A 25,684-nucleotide genomic window follows, 5' to 3' on the forward strand; every position below is an offset into this window, starting at 1 on the left:
AGCCAGGTGGAGGGAGAGATCCAGCCAACAAAACCTCTTCTTCAACAGATGGCAAATGCTACTAAAATCCATTTTTGGCAGAGCAGCAAGTAAATAATTGTTTAGCATACCTTTCCAACAAACAAAAGTTACTGGTGGCAGATTGTGTTAACGTAACAATACTCTACTGAATTTCTGTGACTGACTTTGCTTTTGGTCACAGTCAAGGTTTTGCCTCATGGTTTTTGTTTTCACCTGAACCTTGTTTATGTGGAAGAAAATGGAGGACTGGAATCTAATACAAAAGGGTAGTTTACAATTGATTATTATAGAGCTAGATCAATCTGTAGTTTAGTTCTTCCACTTAAAAAACGGTGTTTGTGCTCTTTCTGCTCATTCACTAAGCAAATGCAAGAAAGGAAAAAGCTGTGTTTTAACATTCTTCCATTCTGGTATGTTTGACAGAACCTCCCAAATCTTCGGATAAAAGAAATGCGTATGTACTTTGTATAGCCAATGATTAATTTAGTAATGAAAAAAGTCAAAACCAAAATGGTCATACAGAAAAATTTAATACATTTTTATAATGAAATCATCACAGTAATAGGTTTTTTATTTTACTGTAATGATATGCAACTATATCACACTAGTATAAATAAAAACATTAGGATTAATGTTTAATACAGGTCTAGGAAATATCACAGATTAACAAACTATGCATTCATGAACCAACTGAACTGCTATAAACAAAACAAAGATGGCAATACCCTCAAACACCACATCCTGTTCAACTTGAATAAGGCCCTGCAAATTTTTACATTAGTATATACCCTCTGCTTTTTTGCGCAATGCACAGGCACACTTAGTTCAGTTCCAGAGTCTCTTAATGCACCATGACAAACAAACTTGTCATGCGCTAGTGAGGAAAACTGAGCAGGTAAGAACAGCAAACAGTGCATTAGATCGGCACAGTATAGATGTGAAGGTCGTAACATTTAAGTAAGTGATCTGGGGCATGAATTAGTATCTTTTCACTTCATGCTGCAACAGGGCACTGAATTTATACCCCAAAAAACCTCGTGTTAAAGCAAGTAGCTATATGAAAGTTTCATACTGAACAGGACAGGAGGATTTCAAATTAAAGCATGTTACTTAGAGAAAGTAAGTTTATTTTAGATATACATGATAAGAACCAGGGCAAAAGAGTTTTTACTTTTAAAGAAAGTTAGAAGCATCATAAGTAGTCTCCTGAACTTTGTCTATACATTAGCCAAATTCTGTTCAGTTAACACTGATTTACACAATAAAAGGCTCCAAAGGAACAAGTGTTCCAGTTTAATACCCAGGCAAGTAAATAAAGAAGGTCTCATTACTACCAATTTTAAAAAACAATAGCTTGGACCCAAAGTTTCCCTTTCTCTGACAGGGGGCTCCCATCAAAGGCTGGGAATCTTTGGATTCAGCCCAATGTACTGTGCCAAAAAGTATAGCTTTGGCAAAGGTTCAGCTCAGAGATCAAAGCAAAGCTTCAAAGAATTTCTAAATCACATTGGCCAATTAGGCACTGCAAGGAAATATTAATCTATAGATTTTAAAAGCTACACCTAAACAATTATTAGTATTTGGACCACTTAGCAAAGCACTTGTTTACAGTTCTTAGTTGCATTCCTACCAACTTCACCAAATTTACTCTGGTATTCCTTTGGAACATGTTTTCCTCAGACAGATACTCTAGTGTCAAATGATTTGCAAATACAAAAGAGCTTACTCAGGCAACAGGCCAGAGATACACAAACACACCTGATGTTACACAAACATATGCAGTACGTAGGGCACCTGGTTCTTTTTATGAAAAGATGCTTCCCTGGCTACCTTACACACACCTGTGAATTTTCAGTGTTTCCAAATGGGCTTATCAAGTGAGGTAGGGGATTACTGGGCAAAGTCAGGCGCTACACTGTGCAAACAGTTTACCACACAGCCCTCAATCATTCTGACAGTTTCATGTTCACCCATAATGCTTGAAAAGCCAATGTAAATGCCCTCGCAATCAGGAGATGTGATGCTCTGGAATGTTCACCTGCCAGTCACATCTCTAACTGTCCCATTTATGTTTCAGTTTTTTTATGGTCAAAACCCTCAAAGTAACACCTCCCAGTCTTTGGCCTGATTCACACATGATAAACCAAAGTTTGGCTTAACTAGACTGTGCTCCCAGAGCAGCTCACAGCCTGCAGCCTCTTTGCTTCTTTCCCAGTCCTTTTTGCTGCTGCGAGCTAAGCCAAACTTTGGCTAAGCATCTTGTGCAACTGGGCCTCATGGTTAAGCTCTCTTCTCATAGACCATGAGCTGCTCCCAAGGCCAACATACTAAGCCAAACGTTGACTTGGCTCACTGAAGCAGCAAAAAGGACCAGGGAGAAAGAGGATGTTGTGCGAACCAGGCTACTGTGGTAGTGATGTTTTGTGTAGAATACTGTGTAGACATTCCAGTTACAAAGGATTGTATATTATTGGTGTCCCGCTGCTGAAAGAAGGCTCTTTGATCCAGCGGGTGCTTCCATCAACAGAACAGAGATTGGGGCAAACTTCAGTGATTTCCCTTTCCTCCTACAACCTGCCTCCAGTCGGCTCTGGAGGACAGAAGACCATTAGAACAATGTGGAGAGTGGTGCAGGGGGCTGCAAGATAATGGCCAAGTCATCAAAGATCGCTTTGTTCCCCTTTCCACTCAGGCAAGACTCTGCATCCAAGAGCTTTTTCTCAATTGAGGGACACCAAGTGGATACAACCCAGAAATTGAGCAAAAAATGTTCCAGTAAATTATATCTATTGTGGATAGGATTTAAACCCGACATAGTTGCAGTAGGAATCAATTGTTACTTGAAAAACTGAATTATCACTTAAGCAGTTACGTTCTAAAGCTACTGAAAATCAAAATCAAAACGATAACAGGTTTATAATTAAAATAATTGTTTTTAAATCCTGCATTATTTACAAATGTTGGGTCCATTATTTCTGCTTTGTTTAAAAACAAACAGTAATTTAAGATTATGGCCATCAATCAAGTGGCAGACTGCATTATAAAGAAATATTAAACACTTCCCCCATTGATAAGCTTTTGCCTAACCCATCTTTGCACATGGAGGTTTCGTATAAAAAATACATTATAAAGGTAAAATTAACTGTCACTGTTAACTAATTTTATTTAGTATATTTTAATTCATAAAAATATAAATAAAATAATGCTCAAATATCAGTGTATATCTAGTGCAAAATATGATTACATTTTTGTAGGAACAGGGAACAAAAAGTGATGGGTCGTAATTCTGAGGCAGGGGAGGAAATCTCCAGTGTTTGAGCATGCAGTTGTTACCAGACACATTTATATAGAATTGTTCTTAATAGAGTAGCAGTATTTTCCTTACACCGCACAACATTGGTATATACCTTAGTGTTTTTAATACAAAAAAATTGCATAAGCCCAGGTCATGTTATCATCTTGCAACAACATTCTTTTTGAGACAGGTTTTGGCTGTTTAAGCTGCAGCTCAAAAGCTACAGGATTTCAAACATGCTTCATACAAGTTATTTTACCTGCTCAATCTGCTTCTGTTGCAGTAGATCAAAACTGCCATAATAATTTCATGATATACAATCTCTTAAGTTTAAATGGCACAAGAAATACTTCCTTCTTGTGAACAAACTCAGCAGGTCACAGTACATCTCAATATGAGAAACTACCATTTCAGAAGGGCACATCAATTGTAAAGAGGCTCTGTTAGGGCTCAGGAGAGAGAAATAAAAGCTCTTTTGGAATGTAAAGAGGTGATATAAATAACTATGCACTTAATGAGTTAACACAACAATTGTCTGTGGTAAAAAGGGCAAAATCTTCCAGTATTCAAAAGATGGCTCAATTCAAAATGATCCCTCCAGAAACAGGGACTAGTAATCAGTTTCTTCAATGCTAAAGCAGCAGGGTACAGAATGGAGCCTTCCATCTTCTGACACAACTTTGTTACTGCACTATCATGGCAGATCTAGCAACTTAGAACGCATCCAGTGCAAGATTGCAGAACTTCGCTCCTACCCTCTTTGTTACTGTGAGGACCATCCTTTTTCCAACTCTGCGCTTTTTCCTAAATCAACTCCTGAATTCCAGTGGCATGCTTCCCCAAAAATCCAGCTTTCCTCCTGCATTGCAAAACAATGCCTCATGCTAAAGTGTTGTGCTATTCAACAAATGAACCTCCTCTTCACTTTCCTCTCTCTCCTCTGTTACTGAATTCAGTTGAACATTATTGATGCGGGGTCTTGGTTTGCCGTCTGGGCCATATGACGGAGGATATCTTTTTTTGTTATGATGCCAAGGAGGCGCCTGGAAAGAGACACATAGAAGATGGCTAATTAAATACACGAGCCAGAAGAAATAGCCAAGCTAATTTTATAGCCAAATCCTTTTTGTTGACAGGAACAGAGTGCAGTAAAGCCTGATTTTCTTATCCCAAGAAACACATTTTGTTGCCATCAAGCAACCATCATTTTCTTTAAAACAACAGCAGTACTAAGATACTAAAGAGGGTGGTCACTAAACTGTAACCCGTTTTCAACTTCCAAGTAAAGAAAAGCCAAGCCTGTGCCCACTAATAGTTATTTTTTTGTTGCTGATTATTATATGCCAACAAAAAAGTAACAAAGGAGGACAAAGAAAAAACAAACGTGTGAATAAGTGATACTGATCCCATTACCAAAAGAAATTATGGTTGAATATAGCTGGACTCAAAATTGCTTGACAGTTCAATTTTGAGGCTCTGTCCAGCATAACCTATTGGTTTGGGTGTCTTCATAAGAGCACTTGCACATATGTTTGAAGAAGAGATGATCACAGATTAATTTATTTCAGGTTCAAATTGAAAAAAAAGAAGAAAAAAACATTTAGACCCCCTTTTTTCTTATTAGAAACAGTGCTCTTATGATCCAGGTTTTACTACTTATATACCAAGGAGTGAAGCTGTCCTAAAAAGGTTTATCACAGGAGAGGCAGAAAAAAAGAATGAGCTTCTAACCTTGTCATTCTGGTTAGTAGTTTTTTGCTGTAACTTTTTTTTTTTAAATAGGATGCATGAAACACTTGTGAAGTATTAGAATAAAATGCAAGTTCAATTAGCATGTAAGCAGCCAAACTTGGAATACAGGTTTTAATAGCAACTACTGCAGAGCAGCAACTAGAATCTAAATAGCACAAAATACAGCAAGAAGGACAAATGACAAATTCTATCACTGCTGATGTTAATCAGGAAATAAAGTGCCTTCTAGTAGTCGCTCCACAAAGTAACTGCAACTGGGCAGGAAATAGTTCTAATGCTGAAATATGTCCTAGTTCAGATGTCAAAGACTACAATGAAGTTTGCAGGCTGATTGGCAGCTCTTGTTAAAAATGAAACCCCCAAACCTACAGAGTTTTGGCACATGCTTATTTTACACAGGTCAACAAAACTTGTCAGAAAACAGATGTACCCTGGAACCTTTGGGAATAGCAGAATTTCTATCATTGAAATCGCTAATCCACTTTCTTGGATAACGTTCACTTTTAATTAACAGTGAATGTTCAGCTCATGTCTTCATTTAGCATATTTTCCCACAAACGGATTTTGCTCACATTTCAAATTCATAAGGCCTATATACTTGTTTATGGAGGTTTGTTGTTGTTCAGCTATTATAAGAGAACACTGAACAATTCACAAGTTTCATGCTTCCTGATGTCTAAAGTGTCTAATGAGGAGATCTGATATATCTAATCACCAAGGGTTCGACGTGCTGCTTTAGTTGCTCGAGATGCTCTAATATGTTCTTCTTTGTGATGATCCCCAAGACAATCCTGAAACAGATCATGTTATGCTAATAACTGTGTGTGAAATCAAACAAAAGAGCTCCAGTCATAATGAAAGAAGTTGGGGGGGGGGGAGTAAAACAAAAACATGGACTGCAGAAATGCTAATAATGGGAAGGTTAACTGAAAAAGGATTTGAAGGCCACTGCATCTTCTCTCAATGCATATTAAACTTAAGATATAGACACATGTTGCGCACTGACATCTAGATGTTTTACCATTATTACAACCAATCTTTCCACATTTCCTGCCATTATAAATATGAAATGCAAGAACAAGCTTAACTTTTACTCCTACAGATGCACATTTTACCTTCTTAAAAACATCTGATGATCAAAATATTAAGCCTGCCTCTGTCTCTATTTTAATCACATTAACAGTCCTTAAGACAGGCACCTAAATGCTACTCCATACTCCCTCTCCCTGAATTCTGCATCTAGAATAAATTAGATCAATATGTTCACATATACTTAGTTTGGGTCTGTTTAAGCATGAATGGTAGAATGAAAACAGGCAAGAATGGGGAAGACGGGATAAATGTCTTATAAGAATAAAACCAGGGAGTAGCTGAAAACAGCAGATGGACAAGATGTTAAACAGGATGCCAAAACCCCACATTCTGACTCCTGGTAGTCCTACTTAGTTTCTTTCCATTACTTTAGATTTCACCAACACCTGTTTCATCTTTACATTTTTCTTACAGGCCATCAGAACTGGAAGCTTTTTAAAAATAATATTATTATTAATAATAATAAGATTCTTAGCATGCCACACACTGGACCAATACTAAATCCTGCACATATACAACAATTCCCTGGAATATACACAGCCGCGATAAAAAGCAACAGAACAATTAAGATACAAGTGGTATCACCAAAATGCAAAACAAAAAACCCAGAGCTTTCCTTTTCCAAACCGCAAATAATTTTAGAGAAACATCCTAGCAAGCTGCTTTTCAAGGTCATGAAAATTAACAAATCTTTTGTAAACCAGCTTCTTAAAAATTAAAGGGTCATATCGTAGTAGACCAACTGAAATCAATGGACTTGCTTAATGGGCCCAATCTGAATATGACTAACACTGGCTATCATCTAAAATGCTTAGAATTGTGTTGGGGGTATTAAAATTGTTTTACTGTTCCAGCTGCTGTGACCTCTTTCCTAGGAAAGGAGATCGAAATTTCCAGTCTGCATACACGTTTCCTTGCCTGATGCAGTCACATGCAGCAAATATACAAGTCTGCTTAGTGATCTGAATGATTTGGGGGTCTGCCCCAAACTGACAAGTGGAATGAGATCTGGCCACTGTTAAAATTATCAAACGCAAAGTAACATTAACAAGCTGAAGCAAGAAAACAAATACGGACATTACACAGCTGCAGATTAAGCGCAAGTAACTTTTTGCTATCGTGTTCACTTAATAATTCATTAAGAAATATAATAGAGTAATTTCTACATAGTTAATAATCGCATTGGAAAATGAGGTACTTCCAGTTGTAGCAGCATATTTTGCTACACTTCTACAGAGGGGGCTTCAGGCCTCATCAATGGTTTTAAGTGTTATAAAAGCATTTTCTAGGAATGCTATAGTGTACTCAACCCCATACATACATAGCAGTTTAGCTTTCAGGATGCAATCCTACTTACCTGGGTGTAAGTCTCACTTAGCCTAAGGAGACTTACTTTTGAACATAGTGTTGTTAGTTTAATTTGGGCTGAAGGCAAGTATAAATACTCTCCCCTTAAACTCTATTTAAGGCAGCAAATTTAAGTAGTTTATTGCAAGATCACATAGTGATGTCCAATCTCTGGAGTCTAATATACATTAATAATCTAAAAATATCAGGCGGTATCCAGCATTGGTCATATTCTGGGTAACCTCATTGCTACTGATTTTAATGAGCTTCTCCAAAATATAGATATCACTCATGATGTATATAGTTTTAAAGTGGAAATAGTTGTAGTTCTTATTGGTGTTATTTACAGCTTATTAGCATGTGCTTTGCATGCAAAAAGATCGAATTCTATACTCAGCATCTCCATATAGAACTGGGAGAGGGCAATGTCTGAAATCCTGGAGAGCCACGATATTGCAAATAAACCACGCTGAGTTATATCATTAGTCTGATTCAATATAAGGCCGCTTCCTAGTCATGCACTTGGCATAAGTAATGTTGTATCAGAGGAAAGACATGTAAACGGAACAGAATGGCACTTGTGCTGCAAGCAAGGATTTTCTGTTTCAGAGTGTTGGGAGGTTCATGGAAGCTGATGTGCAAAGTTTCATAAACCTCCAACACTGATGTCATGCTGCTCACTTGAGTAGGCCACACCCATAAGCAGTTCCATGTGAAAAGTTACATCTGAACCAGCTCTGAGACCCAGTAGTTTCATGGATCATTCTGAGAAGGCAAGTATGATTAGGCTATGAGATCTAGTCTTATGATATAAAGCAGAAAGGGGAGAAGCCTCATCATGGGGCTTCAGCTGTTGGGGGCAGACTCATGTTGCTTGCAATATGCAGCCCCTTGCTCATTTGTTTGAAGGGTATACAGTCAGTTGAGAAGGAGGGAAATCACAACAAGAAGAGCTACAGAACTAGTGGCAATGTAGCTTTCATTATCATAACTTAACTGCACAGAGACAATGCAAACTATGATAAAGATGCTAGGGCCATTTTGTGACATGAGGGCTCTTGCAAAATGCAAGAGAGGAGGAGGCACCACCTCCAAGAAAAAACACAAATATGCTGAAGAACTGGGAGTAGTATTCAGTGGTGTCGATATCTTAATTGGAGGCAGGAGTATATACATCCATTCCATATTATGGTTTTAGACACAAGCAATATGGAAGCATTCCCATATCTTAAGAACAAAATATAATCTCCCCAAAATCATGAATTTCTGTATGTCCCTCTTCTCATGGTAAACCAGTGAGAACAAGAAACCTTCTAGTGTTATGAATTATCCTCAGATGATTCTCAGGACTTATTTTGGGCTGCTAGGAGAAGATAGTGGGAAATTTGCAAAGGGCTGTGTTTGCTTTGAAAAAATAAAATAAAATTAGGAGAAAATAACTTCTAAGTCAACACCCTGCTATGCCGTTGCCTCATGTTTAATACTTGAACAAGTGTTAGGGTGTTAAGACTTCTGAAGGAGCAACAGGACAAAGATAGAAAAATAAGTAATCCCAAACCTTTGTGATACAAATAGCAGTTCCCATCATTGGACTCACCCATTGTGTGTTACAAGGCACTGCCTCAGGCCCAGTTTGCGGAAAATATCAACCACTATCTCCATTGGTGTGTGATCTGTCACAGTAAAAGGGCTCATATCAAGAATGCTTCTCAGCTTCAAAGGTCGAGGGCTTTCTGCTGGAAGTGATGGGGTATGCTGGGCAAAACAGACTCTGGAACTGCCAACAATGCCTTCTTGCTTCTTCCTGGCACTTTCTTTAATCGGAACAATAGAAAACAAATATGTGAAAGAGAATGAATTATTCCCTTATGTCTAAAACAGTGAAAACTATATCTAAAAAGAAAAAGAAAGGACTATACATAGTGGTGTTCCTCATGCCCCACCCAACCTAACTACACAAGATTATTTTCTCTTTTAGTAATCCATGTCATGTTAATTTAATTCAATAATCCTAAATAAAAATAAAGATATTTAATCCTACAAATTGTTCAATTCAGGAAACACACTGTAGCATTTCAAAACACTAAAAAATGGTAGAAGGGGGGGTGCAATGTTTTGTTATTAAAATATTTTTAACCTGCCTTTTGACTAAAAGTATCCAAAGCAGCTACCACTAGAAACACTTAAGCACAGTTCAAAGTTGTACCAAATTTTAAAGTTAGCAGGACAGTAATCCTTAATGTAGAAAAAAGAAAGGAAGCTAATCGGGGCAACCACAAAAGCCTTCCAGAAGAGGGTTGTCTTAGTCCAGAATCTAGAAAGAAGTACAGACATCTTGCAATTTGTGCAAGGGTGAGAAGCCAAGGATTGTGTGTAAAGCTGAAATCGCATATAGCCAGAACAACCCCTGTGCAACTATCCCCACCTTTCTGAAACCAGTGTGCAAAGTGGCGCTTGTGCCCCAGGCAAGGTGGAGAGCTTAAAAGCTCTTTCCACGGTGGGAAAACCTGGAAAACTGTCTACAAGTTGCAAGTCAACAGTAGTGAGCTCCACAGCTTCAGTGCCACAGCACAGCCCATTACTCTTCAGTCAGTGGGGGGAATACAAGGAAAATCATAGAACACAAGTAGGTTCAAAAGAGAGTAATCAGTCCTTGAAGTATCTTGGGCCCAGACATTTCAGAATTTAAAAGGTCAAAACTTTAAATTGGGCTTGGGAATAAAGAGGAAGCAAAGTTATATGTGTCCTGCACCACTCAACACTTTAGCACCTGCATTTTGAACCAGCTTCTGTTTCCTAGAAGTGTGTGTGTGGGTGTGTATTCATTCTTGATTTATTCTCCAAACAAACAAGGGGGGGTGAAATCCAGCACACACATAGTAATGTTAGAGATAAGAAACAGTGCACAGGTCAAAGTCAAGTGACATGAGAAATGTGGTGGTTCATGTGGCCATAAATTAGTCCAAAATGTTATTTATAACCTTAAAGGTTTAAAATCAGAGTGTAGCTTATCTACATATATTGAGTGTATTAAAGAGGTCCAATCTAGATGTAACTAAGGCATGAATCATCATGGCTAGGCCTATGTAAACTCCTGGGTACTGCTTCACCTGAATATCCAGGGGTAACAGCAGATGCAGGAGTTCCTCCAAGCTGCAAGCCTGAGTCTTCAAGTTATCCTATCCTTACACTGGATATACTCCTAATCAACAGTGCTTCCATCTTGCCCGGATTAAGTTTCAACTTGTCTGCTCACATTCACTGAAGCATTTCAATGTTTAAATCCAAGCAATGCTGCTTCTCCACACAACTATACTGCAAAATTATATTCTTGGTCTCCAAAACTGCCCCCGAGCCATATCTGTGTGACAATCTCTTTGATGGTGGAGTGGGGACACAAAGACATTCATTTTCAATCACAAAGATTCATGTAGCACACCCCTGTTGCAAGAATTAAGTTGTGCATGTCACAAACGTCTAGATATCTGGACTTAAAAGTGGCAGTCTGTAGTTATAAGGTACAAAATAAAATTCACTTGAATATTACTAAGTAATTATGCTGTGGCATAATTTTGTATCAAATCAGTTCTGGAATTTTATGCATTTCAAATCTCGGTATGGCAAAAGCTGCAGTAGGTATTTCATTTGGTCTGATTCCCAGTCTCACTGCTCCCAAAGCTACTATGCAGTGCTAGAGCTTCCATATTTGGCTACATGGGACTGTTAAGAAGAAGAAACAGTTCACTGTAGGGTTCTCTTCGTGTGAAAATGGAGAGCCTGGTGCTGCTCTTCAAGGATTACGCCCCCATTTCCACCTCCAGATTCATGTAACCCTCCGATTTCTCCTATGACTGCTCTTGAGCTAATGCTTTTTGGGGGGTATAGGGGAGGACAACACACTCAGAATACAAAAATTCAATTACCTATTGCAATAGTCAAATCTCTCCTTAGAGCAAATCCCACTAGCCTCTGGGACTCTTTGGACATTATAACAGGAAAACCGTTATAGCTGGTTTCATTGATCATATTTTCTATATCATCCACTGTCATATTATCTTGTGTCAACACTGCCAGGGGTGCATCGTTTCTTCGAGGTCTCATGACATCAGCTGCCAATGTTGTGTGGGTAAATTCTTCCTTGGCATCCAAGAAAGGATATCCATTCAGACGAATGTGTGCTTCATAGATACCTTCCCTGCCAAAAGCGTCTCCTACCCACTTGCTTGTCATTACTGCAGCCATGAGGGGCACAATGTATTCTAGCCCACCTGTCAACTCAAATACAATAACCACTAGAGATACAGTCATCCTTGTCACACCACCTGAAAGGGGAAAAAAAGAAGGTTATCAATCAGTATGTCCTTGTGGAATAATGTATCAATGTGGTGTTCCCTGGCCACCTAGATAACATACCTGCCAGCCAGGTATTAAGTCAATCACCACAAGACTTCAACATGGAATTAGCAGCACATAACTTTGAATGTATATTAATGCTACACAAAAATAATAATAATAAAATTCACCCAAAGGCGTAGTTATCTTAAAGAAGGGGAAATGACAGACTGGGTTTATGATAAAAAATAATTTAATCCCCAAACTGCAAACTAACATTAGCTGGGAGTAAGTCCCATTGAGCACAACAACTCTTACTTCTGAGAAGACATGCTCAGAATTTCACTATATTTAAGTTTCAAAATTTAATAATGTGCTTATATGGTACTGATAATTTCAACAAACAAATTAAATAATAATAATATGCAATCAGATGGAATACAAAAAATGCTGACTTAGCACTGGGAAGGAAAATCAAAACTGACTGATCCTCCTTGTCCACAGCTTCCTCCACCAGAAGGAAGTCTTCCGTTACTAGTTTAACATTTTTCCAAAGATGAACTGACTAATGCCTGTCTGATCATTTACTCAAAATTTAATCTGCCAAAACCAGAAGTGGCAGCACCAGTTGCCAGGAGTCATCTGGTAGTATAGCCAATTTGCAACTCTAAGTTTGTATTCTTAAGGGGTTTTATTATCTTCCACATCATGATTCCCAATGCATAAATGGCTAAATCTATGTTCATATATCAAAGTCAGGGCTGGGAAACAGCACAAGGATGTTTGTGAATAAGTATTTCAAGGATTATCATACTTTTAATCAATACCAATTCCAATTCACATTCAAACTTTTAGAGATGAGGGCTGGTTTTTTAAAAGTTGTGATTAAATACAGCATTGCATGCCCATAAGATGGGCTTATGGAAACATAGTCATTATGGTTTTAATTACTGTATCTTTTCAGTACTGTACATGTTTCCAGTTCAAAGCAACATGCTCTTCAAACCCTGGGCATGTCCATTTGTTCTGCTTTATCCCTTTATAAACTTGCCTATTTAAGCAGTCGAAAAAGGGACTAATCCCTTTCATTTACTGTGTTCTGATTTAGTTACCTAAGCATGCAGCAGCACCAACCATAGCATAGAGGCCGGGGGTTATACAGTCTGCTCCAACTTCACACCACTCCTTGAAGATAAACCAGTCATGGTGATAATATGCAAGTTGCTCCACAGCGATTCCCACGATTCTCCCAGCTATTGCGCCAATGGCCATACTAGGTATGAACAAACCTGATGGCACCTAAGAGAAAGAGAAAGCCAAGGAAGACTGTGACCTTGTAAATGAAATGTTTCCGCCTTTTAAGAACAGAAATAGGGAACCTGTTGCTTATCAGATCTGGACAGCAACAGGTTCCCGATCACTGTTACAGTACATAGACCACCGGGTTGTGTGAAAGATTCCAGAGCCAGAAGCCCCCACAAAGTTTGGATTCAGCTGCCTCTTTCCTCCTCAATAATAATAATAATAATAATAATAATAATAATAATAATAAATTTTATTTATAACCCACCCTCCCCAGCCAAGGCCGGGCTCAGGGCAGCTAACAAGCAATAATAAAAACAAGTTGAATGAATACAATTTAAAAACAAGATTAAAAGACAACATTAAAACATTATTATGATGGGATGGGAAGTTTACTGAAGAAGTGTGAAAGCCTCCATCTTCCCCACCCAGAATTCTAAGCTAACTAAGGCTCTACTGATGTCTGGGAATAATCACTAAACTGTTGAGGCTTCAGGGTAGATACAACATGAGGTGCAGCTGATCCAAGGGCAGTACATTTGGAATGCCATTTTCCGGAAGCACAACCCAATAGATACAATACAGCTCTCTGTAGCCATGCAGACACCTTTAGCAGACTGTAGCATCATCGTTAGCTCTTGGTGGGAAACACTGTCAAAATCCACTTCCTTAATTACACAGATTCTCTTCCCTACCCCAACATGGGGGCAGTCAGTGCTCCAGTATGTTAACCTCCTCCTCACCCCCTGCCCCAGTTCCTCTTTTCACTGCAGTATATCAGAGCCAGTGCATTACTGAAGCATACTTTCCCACGGAGGCTGCCACAGCTGGCAACAATCTTTCTACTGAATAGCCAATTGTTTCAAAGACAAAAAAAACCCCCATGCATTCGAAATATTCTTAAAGTCATATCTAACATTACATCAAGTCTGCACTGCTTGTTATTTCTTCAAGTTCCTAGAAACCAGCACACACATCTAAATCTGGTTTCCTTCTAGATGATGCAGCCTACAATCCAAAATAGTACATGAACCCTATAGCATACTGTGTGTATCTGAAGAAGTGTGCATGCACACGAAAGCTCATACCAAGAACTGACTTAGTTGGTCTTTAAGGTGCTACTGGAAGGAATTTGTTTTGTTTTGCCTATAGCATACTGTCATTTGACTTTAGCGCAATGCTTGTCCATGCATCTAACTAGGCCTTCCAAAACCTGGAATATACTGTATTTAGTTTTAATCTTATTAGCCAATGAACGAACTAATGCAAACATGGAAGATATGTGCAATGTCTTCTGAACATTCTCAACAACCATTCTTGCTGGAGTTCAACATTTATAAACAATAAAGAACTTAGCTTCTGAAAATAGGCCTTTCCATCCCACACTATTGTGCAAGAGAACACATCAGTGTTTGTCCTCCTTATTTGGAATCTCCAATTTCAAATTTCAACATGTTTGTATTCCTCACTGAACAAGATATCATTTGTCCTTCATACTAAATTAAACTTTGCTGCCTATCTTACTAAAAGGCACATGCAATACATTAAGATAGGCTTTCTCAATAATGTACCAGCTAAGAATAGGGGGGAATGCAATAGAAACCCAATCTTTAATGAAACTTTATTTATATAGTGCTCTTTCCTTTTAATTTGTATCTAACTATATATATATTAACAGCACAATCCTATGCTTGTCTACTCAGAAGTAAATCCTATTGAGTTCAGTGGGGATTAACTGTCAGGTGTGTATAGGATTGGAGTGTAAGAAAGAGAGAGCTCAAGATTTGAACATGAAAACAAAAAGGGCAAGTGCCAGAGAAATATTGCTTGTTATATCTTACCTTGATACCGAAGGTGAAGACTGTCATTATAATCTTAAATATAAGGGCTAAACACAGCTGCCATATAGCTGAATACACTCCTGTGCCTGCTGGACGATCAGGAATATCATCTACTATTTTACTGACATTCATGTCATTTCTGTAATCACAAAGGGAGGAAGATTCCAAGGGGCCACAGTCTGTGAAGAGTTCTTTAATAAGCTCACTGGTGTTGACTCTGGTGTATGGATTTGGAAAAGCAATGACAGCGGTTATTGCTGCTACAATAATGACCTCCAGAACTGGATATTTTCCAAATTTTGTTGATTTGCGTCGACGGCACCAAGCGATGTTTGCACGGATGAAAAATGCTCCCCACAGCCCACCAAATACCCCCAGAAGAATGAATGGCAAGAGTTCAAACAGGTACCATGGAGTATGGTATTCAACATAGAAAAGAACTAGGCGACTGTTACCAAAAGGATTGATTGATCTCAACACAAATGCAGCCACCAAAGCAGCAAAAAAAGATCTCCACAAAGTTTTCAGTGGAAAATAATAACTGACCTACAAGAGACAAAAAGAGAATAAATAATACAAATGGATCTATTGTGCAAATCTGCTCATTTCACTAAGCTTATAACAGGTAAGGGAAACTGTATATTATCAACATCAGCAGCTAATGCTGAATGCTACTTTGTGCTTTGTAATAATACAGACATCACTTCAAGCATTGAGAGAAATGACTGACATTAAAATATTTTAAACTAGAGCAATGTTTTGGCAGTCAGGATAATGGGTTAGTCGTGCACAGATTCTGCACCAATTTCTACAGACAAATATGGCAGATACAGGATAAGCCTGACCTGAAGCAGTTTCACTATTGCTTAACTGTATGACAAGCCCAAGAATTGTCCACAAAGCAGCCCATATTACCAAAGTTACAGAAAACAGCTTAGTGGTGTCACAGTAAAGATATTGCAAGCTAAGGTGCATGAAAAACCACATAACTGCTACATCATGAGCTGGATTCTGTCAACCCATGCATGTCTGCACCACTTCGACGTATCTGGAATGCGCTATCAAGTTCACACCAAGCACTGCCAGCAATGAGTAGAGCTTCAGTGAAGACAGGAAGAATGGAAACATTACATGCAGAGAATTTCTGAGGAGCTTCTAGCTGTTTAGGAATAACAGCAATAAATAGCTACTTGCCTAGTACTCTTTGACAAGTAGAATTTGGCTCAGGTGACTAGGCAAAGGAAATTTTATAAATCAGAAAGGTTATTCTTTCTTTTTGTGGAAATGCCATAAATGGCTAACATCAGGTTTAGGCAGTGAATCTAATAGTATCTTTTGTTGGCTAGTAGAAACTTCTGGTCACCTTATTTGCAAGGGTTGTACTACAAAGTTAAATTTATCTCTATTTACCACCAAATAGCCCTGCAATGAGTACACATTGAGTGAAACTGTGCTAAGCTTAAACCTGCATTGTTATGTACGTAGAGAGACTGAGTTTGAGTGGGTCATGTAAGATTACAGTAATAACGGAATACACATTTTTTTCAGAGATTTTTATACATACTTCTTCTAGGCTGAAAAGGACTCCACCAATGGGGGCACCAAAGGCTACTGATACGCCCGCTGCTGAAGCAGCTGATAATACCTGTAAAAAGGATTACATAGCTTTAGACTGTTTGAAATAAAATCTCAAATGTAAATAGTTCACTGTTATGACTTATCCACAAACACTGGGCATATATAAACACCATAGCAGCAAAAACCATATTTCATAACTAATTGGGATCATGTGGCTTCTTCTTAACTTAAGATTGGGGGGTGTTGCTTTCTCTAAGCTAGTCACAACTGGCCATGTGTTCGAAAGCCACTTTCCCCAAGACCAATTCTAGAATTCAGAGAATATAATTTAGGAAGAGCTCTATTATCTGACCAAATGTGTTTTTAAGAATGTGCTTCCGAGGAAGGGAAGACTGTGGCACTGGAATCCGAGAGCCTGATCTTATGCACTCACATAGTTATGATATATATGTGCCAAAAAATGTGGCATACTTGTCAAATTGTGTTCCAGTGTTGTTGGTTTTTTTTGGGGGGGGGGCCTATTTAAGGCCCCTTGCTGCACACTTTTGCAAGAGCAAATTTATACCAGCAGCACTGAAGGCACAGGTTGCTGAACCCTCTTTGCATCAATGAAAGCCCCTTGTGCCACATGCAGGCCTTTCCTTAGAACCAGATTACACCATTGGGATGAGGCAGCCATTGGGGCCCAATCCTATGCTCTTGCCACTGCAGAACAGCAGACAGCACTGGGCCCTGGGGTTCATACTGCCAATTTATTACAAATATGAGAGCAGTGCAAAATTATACATGAGGTAAGACCCTGAACAATTTCAAAACATCAGTATTTCTAGAATTAACCTCATTTATTCTCTGTAGCTTACTACTTTATTCAATTAAGAAAAACAGCAATTATTTTAGCCGCAATTATTTAACTGCAATCGGATTAATAAACATGTTTATTCACTACTTCCTTTTCATAAGAATGAATTATTATAAATGTATAATTTTATAAGAAAGACACACCTCCCTTTTTTTTGCTTCATTTGTGCTATACTTCGGAAAGAGGTAGGAAAAGATATTTCCACAGCAACAGGCAACATGTACTAGAGGACCCTCTTTTCCTAAACTCAAACCTGAGGCTACAGCCAAGACTAAAGTGATTGTTTTTATCATCAAGGTCCACTTGCCCAGGTATCCTCTAATGATGAAGCCACTCAATATAGTTTTGATCTAGAATAGAAAAGAAATAGACATTAAAATAATAATTTAGGCTTTTCATGAAAATTTTGAACACATATCTCAGAAAACATAACTTGTTCAAAACTTAAATTACATAGCTGCTGGAACAAAAATAACCACTCTAAATTCTCAAATCCATTTTTTAAAAAAAGTCTTTTAAAAGACTGAAACATATTAAAACAAAACAAATTCCTTCCAGTAGCACCTTAAAGACCAACTAAGTCAGTTCTTGGTATGAGCTTTCGTGTGCATGCACACTTCTTCAGATAGGCAGACCAACACGGCTACCTATCTGTAACTGAAACATATTAGTCTGTGATCCTGCACAACTACCACAAATACACTGGAAATTATTCAAATGCTTATATTATATTAAACTTTCTGCATGGAATTTATTCACTCAAAATATAATTAAGTGTGCAAGTTTGACAAAATAAAATTAATTTCCACAGCTCTTTTAACTTCTTTTCTATATATAGTCCTAGATTTATTTCCCCCCTGTTTTGGCTGTTTCACTTTGTGCTATCACCTGTATCAGCTATATAACCTAATATAAATGTTATAGGTGGCATAGGCAAAATATTAGCTGTCATAAGTGGTCGTCGTATTTCTTCCACTCTGTTTCAGATCTATCTCCAACATCCAAAAAGGAACTCCATTGTGTCTTATGGCCTTTGACACCCCTTCCCAGGGGTCATAGAACTGCAGCCTTAAATACACAAATTAAGTCCTGAACCACAATCAGAGTCCCAATACTTTATTTTGTACATTATTATTTATAAACATGTAGTAAGTTCTATGTGACAGCATTCCTCTCTTTACCAGCTTTCCTTAAACACTTTTAAGGATAATTGTAATGGAAAGCCTACCTCTGGAATCCCAGAGCCACATGCATAAGGTGCAAACACCTTCACCAAAGAAACGGCTAGGAAAGCAAAGCTCAAGGCCCAGAAAATATACATGATGTAGTTCATAATGTAGGAGCCTGGGCCCTGAAAGAAAGCAAACAGAACAAACAGTTAACAAATTTGAGCTAGCTACCACATAGTAACTTAATTTGCAGTGAGTTTTGACACAAAATGTCTTTTCTTTTTAAGCGAAGCAACTACAGTGGTGCCCCGCAAGACGAACGCCTCGCAAGACGGAAAACCCGCTAGACGAAAGGGTTTTCCGTTTTGGAGGTGCTTCGCAAAACGAATTTCCCTATGGGCTTGCTTCGCAAGACGAAAATGTCTTGCGAGTTCCTGCAGGGTTTCCCCCCTTTCCCCCCCTTTTCCTAAGCCCTAAGCCGCTTATCAGCTGATCCGCTGATAAGCCGCTTATCAGCTGATCCGCTTAACCGCTAATAGCGCTAATCCGCTAAGCTGTCAATGGGCTTGCTTCGCAAGACGAAAAAACCGCTATACGAAGAGCCTCACGGAACGGATTAATTTCGTCTTGCGAGGCACCACTGTACTGTACAGCAAACAGGATAGGGTGAGGTGGTCATTGGCTATAGTACTAGCCTACATGTCAGCACTCTTCTCCCATAATGCCAACAAGTGATTAAAGCAGAGGTGGAGAACCTGTGCCCCACCCCACCCCAAACTTGCTGGGCTGCAGCTCTCATCATTCATGGTCCTGGCTGGCTGGTCCTGGTGGAAGTTGTCACAGGTTCCCTCCCCTGCATTATGGGCTCACCGTGAAACTCAAGGTCTTTTTCAAACACATATAACAGATTGTGCAAAAAAACAGCAACAGCAGCAGTTAAATGGCAGTCAAACATTTAGGATATTTTCTGCACCTACAGCTTTCACTAAGTCAATTTTGTAATTTCATTGAAATATTCTCATGCATACATGTTTCGGACTGCTGAATTTCTGAAAAATGCCAAAAATCCCCCACTCCCACTCTCCATACCCATCAGCATGTGCACAAGGCATTGAAATGTTCTCTGGACATAGGATGCTCCTTAATCTTTAGTTATATGTTAAATTATTACCATTTCTGTTTTTGGATAAAATACCATCTGTAGGCATTCACAGACAGGTTAAGTCAGTGAAGAAAGGACAGTGAAGAAAAGTTGAAGAGCTATACTTGCCTCTGCTTGACCAATTATTAGTTCTGCCCATGTTTTCCATAGAGGACATTTGTCTCGCTCTTCAAATGTTGTTTCATTTGAGGCCCAGCAACACTGTTCATGGTTGAACCACAGGGCACTAAGACAAATGCCTTCCTTTAAATCAGTCATCCAGTCTGCAGCAATATCTATCAACCCAGCCAATGCACCTATTTCAGTAAGAGAGATAGCATAGAATTTTCAGAGCGCATAAGTAGACAAAATCACCATCAATTCACGCAGGATGTAATAAAAACTCAATGTGTTCAAAAACAGGCCTAGCTGAGATTACTCTTCTTCAAAATGTAGAAGATTAATGTTAACAAAATCAATCACTTCACCCAGAATGCCAACATAACATAAATGGTGTCATTAATTTTGAAATGTCCCATAGAGTTTTACATTACTGACTTGGGGATATTTTTTCTTCACACTTTTCAAGATTAAATCTGTAGGGTGAAGTCACTGATAACCTGATCTTGACAAGATAGGCATGCACAGCCCTCAGGAGCTCATCTTGAAATGCTTAACAGTGTCTAGGGAGTTGGATATTAATCACATTTCTTCTTTAATAATAATAAATAATAAAAATGTTATTTATACCCCACCCATCTGGCTGAGTTTCCCCAGCCACTCTGGGCAGCTTACAACATATCTAAAAACATAATAAAAACATCAATCCTTAAAAACTTCTCTAAACAGGGCTGCCTTCAGTTGTATTATACATAGCTGTCAATGTTTCCCGATTTTTAAGGGAAATTCCCTTATTCTGAATAGGATTCCTTGCAAGAAAAGGGAAAAGTTGACAGCCATGGTCTTATAAAAGTCAGATAGTTGTTTATTTCCTTGACATCTGATTGGAGAGCGTTCCACTACTGAGAAGGCCCTCTGCCTGGTTCCGTGTAACTTCACTTCTCACAGTGAGGGAACCAGCAGAAGACCCTCGGAGGAGGACCTCAGTAGCTGGACTGAGAGATGGGGGTGGACACTCCTTTGGGTATACTAGGCAGAAGACGCTTAGGGCTTTAAAGGTCAGCACCAACACTTTGAATTGTGCTCAAAAATGTACTGGGAGCCAGTGAAGATCCTTTAGGACCAGTGTTATATGGTCCTGGCGGCTACTCCCAGTCACCAGTTTAGGTGCTGCATTTGGATTAGCTGCAATTTCCTAAAGAAATGTGAGTGGTTTGGAGCCCTGCAGAGTTTTACAACTGCTTTGTAAGCAGCACTTAAAAGTAGTTTCCCCATTTTGACATCACAGAAAACTGTGGTTTAAGAAACCAGGACATCTCCTCTGAAGCTCAACATATGGAAAGGGAAAGGATGGGAGGGGGGGGGCTCAAGCTCATTGCTTGCTCATACTCCAACAATCCATATTTTGTTGGATTGGGAGTGTTGCATAAGGACCAGGCCATAATCTAAAGAGGATGATTCTCAAAACCTTTAATAAAACATTCTTTACTCAGTCTTTTAGTTCTAAAAAAATAAAACTTTATAACCAGCTTGACTTGTTTTGTACAAGGAAGAAAAATTTCCTTGTTTCCTGCATGTATGCTAATATTTAACTTGGCAGGGCAACCAAAGAACACCAAGATCTTCAAATGTTTCATACTCTAGAATACTCTAATATTTGATGTTGCACTCAGGAAGTCAATGGACATTCAGCAGAAGTAAGAAAAAGAATACAGGATGCAGGTCAAAATCATTCATCTAGGTGAAGTGAGAAGAGACACAAAATGGTCTGGAGTCTTGGGGTAGAAGAGTGACATATCCATGATTTACTGCACGCCTTACTGCACTGATCATAGCTTTCACCTTTATTGTTGCCTCACATACTGTAGATTGCCAATATTATAAGTGATCAGAGGTGAGGGTTGCACTCCTGTACCCCGCTGAACTAAATTAGCCCCCGCTGAACTAAATGTAGACTTATGTCTGAGTATACATACATATATGATTGCACTGTAAATATCACAAATTTCACCAGGGGTTCTACAAAAACTAGACAGCTCCTTCAAGTTGTCCCTACCTGATGCTAATCCAGTTAGTGTCACAACTAGCCATCCTGACCATGCATCATACAAACTCTTTGTCATCTCCCAGGCCGATTCTTTCTTCTTGCTATTGATCTGTAGAAACAAAATATTACCTGGTATATTACAAATCTTTATTCGATTAACAAATTATACGACAAGTTTGTGTTCTGCTGCCGAGCTATGGCCCAGTTCTGAATTGTGTGGGACAGGATCCTGAACCTTGTCATGTTCTAATGCCAATTATAAAATGCTTTTTCAAGTTGTCAATCTGTCACCAGCTGTCAGATGTTGGAGAAGTCAAACCCTTTGGCTACCAATGATGTCCTTAGACCTTTTGCTCCAAGGCTGAGGCCATTCACTCCCTAAGCAGAATTCCACCTTTCCTGTTCATTTCCCCCGCCCCCACTGTTCCTACTGTGTTGTCCCCCACCCCCAGCAACAGCTGGATATAGAGGGAGGCAAGGGTTCCTACTTATGCTCAGAAGAACACTCAAGAGAATAGAATTTTTTTTAAATGATCCAGCAATGAATCATTCAAGTGTCAGTTACTACTGTGACTCAAAATCCAATTTGCACCAACACACTACAGATAACACCTCTCCTATACATTTATATAAATAACCATTAACCTGATCAAACAGTATGTAAAAGCAACGTTGTTGTTGTTGTTGTTGTTGTTAAAAAAGCAGTGCCCTAGAGTTTTTACCCGTCTGTGTCTTTCTCTGTCCTTGCACTTCTCTCGCACCCAATCAATAGTGTGGAAGTCATCGTATGTTCCAACCCCAGGAATGGGCTCATCCAAGAGGTCCAGTAAATGTGTAGTACTGTTAATGCTTCCTCCATTTGTCATTGTATAATGAGTTCCTGCTGTGGAAAGAGAATTATTTATTTTAGTTTCTGTACAAGAAGATAACTATCTATTTAACTTATGGCTGCCGACATTCTAAACTTAAATCAAATAAAATTCTTATTATATCATAGTCTGGATCTGAGATGATACAGCACACTGCTCATCAGGAAAAATCCCATGGGCTCATCCACGATTCAATGGCTGTATCAAGAGCATCTCAAACTTATGTATCTACAACATACCTCTTTCAACTGTCTATATAAGGCTTACTCTACTACTACAACAACTACTACTACTATTACTATTTCTTCTATACTGCCATTCATCCAAAGATCACAGGGCAGTTGACAATATAAAAACATAAAAAGGCCTAGGCCCTTCAACTGTTAAATATGATATCTGTATCTACTGTGCATGAACTGCCTTTTTTCACTGCTACAGAAAATGGGTTTCTACAACAGCTCCATCTGTGCACGTCTCCACTCCATATGCCTCCCCAATGTCCCTATATTTGGCAGCAATGCAGGTAAGAAAGCATTTACCATGTCACCTGTGGTGAATGTATGCCTCTAGGAGCCCATACACACACCCAATTCCCAGTTAAGCTTCTTTTTGGTAGAAGAAAGCATGCAAGGCACAAACCCCTGCTATGTTCTCACACCTGGGAAAATACCTCAAAGCTAACTTCCTGCACTTATTCTTTCTCCCTCCTACACTTACAAGAAGAATGTAGTTGCTACTAGTGTTGGGTCACTATACAAGCTTTACCAAATACTGCCCATTATAGTTCCTTCCATGTCTTCTGGAAGCATGGGGCAGGAATGAAGAAGAGCCCTGGTAGTCAGAATAGGGAGGAATCAGGAAAACACATGTCTGTGTTCATATTACTAATTTCTACTGTTGTAAAGATTTGCCATGCTAAATTAACCCACAGAATGAATCTAACATGAGACAAGCTCTGCCTCAGCCATAGTTTCAATGTTCAGCAACTAGATATCATCTAGATTAAATGGGTCTATTTTCTGCATGGTTGTCTGGAAAAACCTGAACTCCAGATTCATTCTCAAGCAGACTGTGATGCCGAGTCCCCACTCACTTAACAGAACACCTCCACAACTTACTGAGGAGACAACAAGGAGAACTTCCAGGAATACTGCAACAAGGATTGAGCTTCAAACACTTAAAGTGCATGTTTGCTAGCCTCTTAGTATGCTGGAAATAATGGGAAATATAGTTCCCATCTCCCTGGCCACTGCCACACATGCTTGACCCGTACCCTTCTATAAAGTGTGTTGTTGTGGTGGTGAGGGTTGGTGTGAACACTGTGGCAGGAACTGGAGGCAAATTACTTATTCATTTCACATCAGCAATAACTCTGGAGAGTCAGGTGTCTGATCCCAAATACAGTGATACCTCGAGTTACAAACGTCTCAGGTTACAAATGCTTCAGGTTACAAACTCCACTAACCTGGAAGAGTTACCTGGAGGTGAGAACTTTGCCCCAGGATGAGAACGGAAATCGTGTGCCCGCAGCGCAGCGGCAGTAAGAGGCCCCATTAGCGAAAGCATTCCTCTAGTTAAGAACAGTTTCAGGTTAAGAACGGACCTCCAGAATGAATTAAGTTTGTAACTAGAGGTATCACTATGGATTTGTGGTGCCTAAAATTTGGTCTCTGAAGCCCCATTTCAGAGTTCACCTCAACCCTGACTGACAGCTGTAACCAATCTGTAAATGATATCACAAGGTCAAAAGAAATGGCTGTAAACACCTCAAATATATGTTTTAAATAAACAGAATGGGTGTACAAATTTTCAGAAAAACATATTCATGTAGACTAAAAACACTAATCATTATGATCAGGCTGCAAATGGCAGAATTGTAACCCTGTAACAAGCAGTGTTTTCTTTGAACAAATGAGATCTATAAACAGATTTAGACATCTGTTGCAGTATCTCAACAGTACTGCATTAAATATGGCCCAGCTATGGAACAGGCACCAATCTTTTCCTGCCACGCATCTCAGTTACTCTGATCTAATGTTCTTACTCTGAGGCAAGTCTCTTCTTCGGTGAAATATTGAGTAACTAATCCAAATATCATATGGAGGAAGTATTTCTCTTTAACAGGTAAATCCTGATTGCTGCTTTCCAGCCAAATGGGATGACTAAGAGCTGCAACAATACAAAATTGCAGCTACTATAAAGCACAAGTCTGGATTCAAAATAATAAATTTCTGAAATACAATTTCTCTTTCCCCCTTACGTTTCAGAATTTTAGCACAAGTGGCATCCACATTTGCAGCACAACTATAAGTTCAAGAAATATGAATAATTAGGAAAAGGTCCATTTAAAAATATTGCTCATGTTTGCAGTTGTTTTAAAACCTGAAGGCAAATGGGTCAAACAGATTCCACAAACCCCCTCAATTCTATGCACAAACTTATAAGCAGATTATTTTTACTATACTCAAAAAAGATATAAGGGGGATTGAAAAAAGGTTGTCTTATCTCACAATTTGTTTTTGGTTTTTTGTAATATCACTTATGTAAATATTTCCTCCTATTTCCCTGCATACTCTCCAGGTCCACCCCTCTCCCCCCAAAACCATCCCACACAAATAACTGCCTTCCATTCACCACTATGCTATTAGCAATTCAGTATAGCTTGAGGAATGTTGTGAAAATGTCATTGGGTCATGACTACACTATGAAAGTAGGTCACGCTGCAAGTATATTAACTAACAAGTTTCAAGTAACACTTTTTAAAACAGGAGTGAAGAGATATAGTTCAACACCTTCAAAACACTGGGTTATTTCTGTTTTTGACCAACCACAGCTTGCTGTTGTTGTTCTGTCCAAACTGAGCAAGATGTGGGCAATATTAATATGGTTGTTTCAAACAAGCCAACTTAAAACAATGGC

At 38.8% G+C, this 25,684-nt stretch overlaps 1 protein-coding gene across 9 annotated transcripts in view; it reads right to left on the bottom strand.

The window, feature by feature from the left end:
* Window positions 1-532: 532 nt before the first annotated feature.
* CLCN3 (chloride voltage-gated channel 3) overlaps window positions 533-25,684 on the bottom strand; it is a 42,872-nt gene continuing 17,720 nt past the window's right edge. For 4 of the 9 annotated variants that reach the window (XM_081875275.1, XM_081875276.1, XM_081875278.1 and 1 more), the window contains 12 exons: window positions 22,619-22,779; window positions 21,906-22,005; window positions 19,859-20,046; window positions 18,648-18,770; window positions 17,563-17,769; window positions 16,547-16,627; window positions 14,983-15,528; window positions 12,952-13,138; window positions 11,431-11,829; window positions 9,105-9,321; window positions 5,784-5,859; window positions 533-4,359 (listed from right to left, as the gene is read on the bottom strand). In XM_081875275.1, the coding sequence (XP_081731401.1) occupies window positions 4,201-4,359; window positions 5,784-5,859; window positions 9,105-9,321; window positions 11,431-11,829; window positions 12,952-13,138; window positions 14,983-15,528; window positions 16,547-16,627; window positions 17,563-17,769; window positions 18,648-18,770; window positions 19,859-20,046; window positions 21,906-22,005; window positions 22,619-22,779 (2,444 nt within the window). In that variant the 3' untranslated portion in view covers window positions 533-4,200. The remainder of the gene's footprint in view (window positions 4,360-5,783; window positions 5,860-9,104; window positions 9,322-11,430; window positions 11,830-12,951; window positions 13,139-14,982; window positions 15,529-16,546; window positions 16,628-17,562; window positions 17,770-18,647; window positions 18,771-19,858; window positions 20,047-21,905; window positions 22,006-22,618; window positions 22,780-25,684) is intronic. The other 5 variants (XM_081875277.1, XM_081875279.1, XM_081875281.1 and 2 more) reach the window with 3 other exon arrangements.

Source organism: Podarcis erhardii, assembly GCF_964252035.2.
Source record: "Podarcis erhardii genome assembly, chromosome: 9".
In the NCBI taxonomy this organism is placed as follows: domain Eukaryota; kingdom Metazoa; phylum Chordata; class Lepidosauria; order Squamata; family Lacertidae; genus Podarcis; species Podarcis erhardii.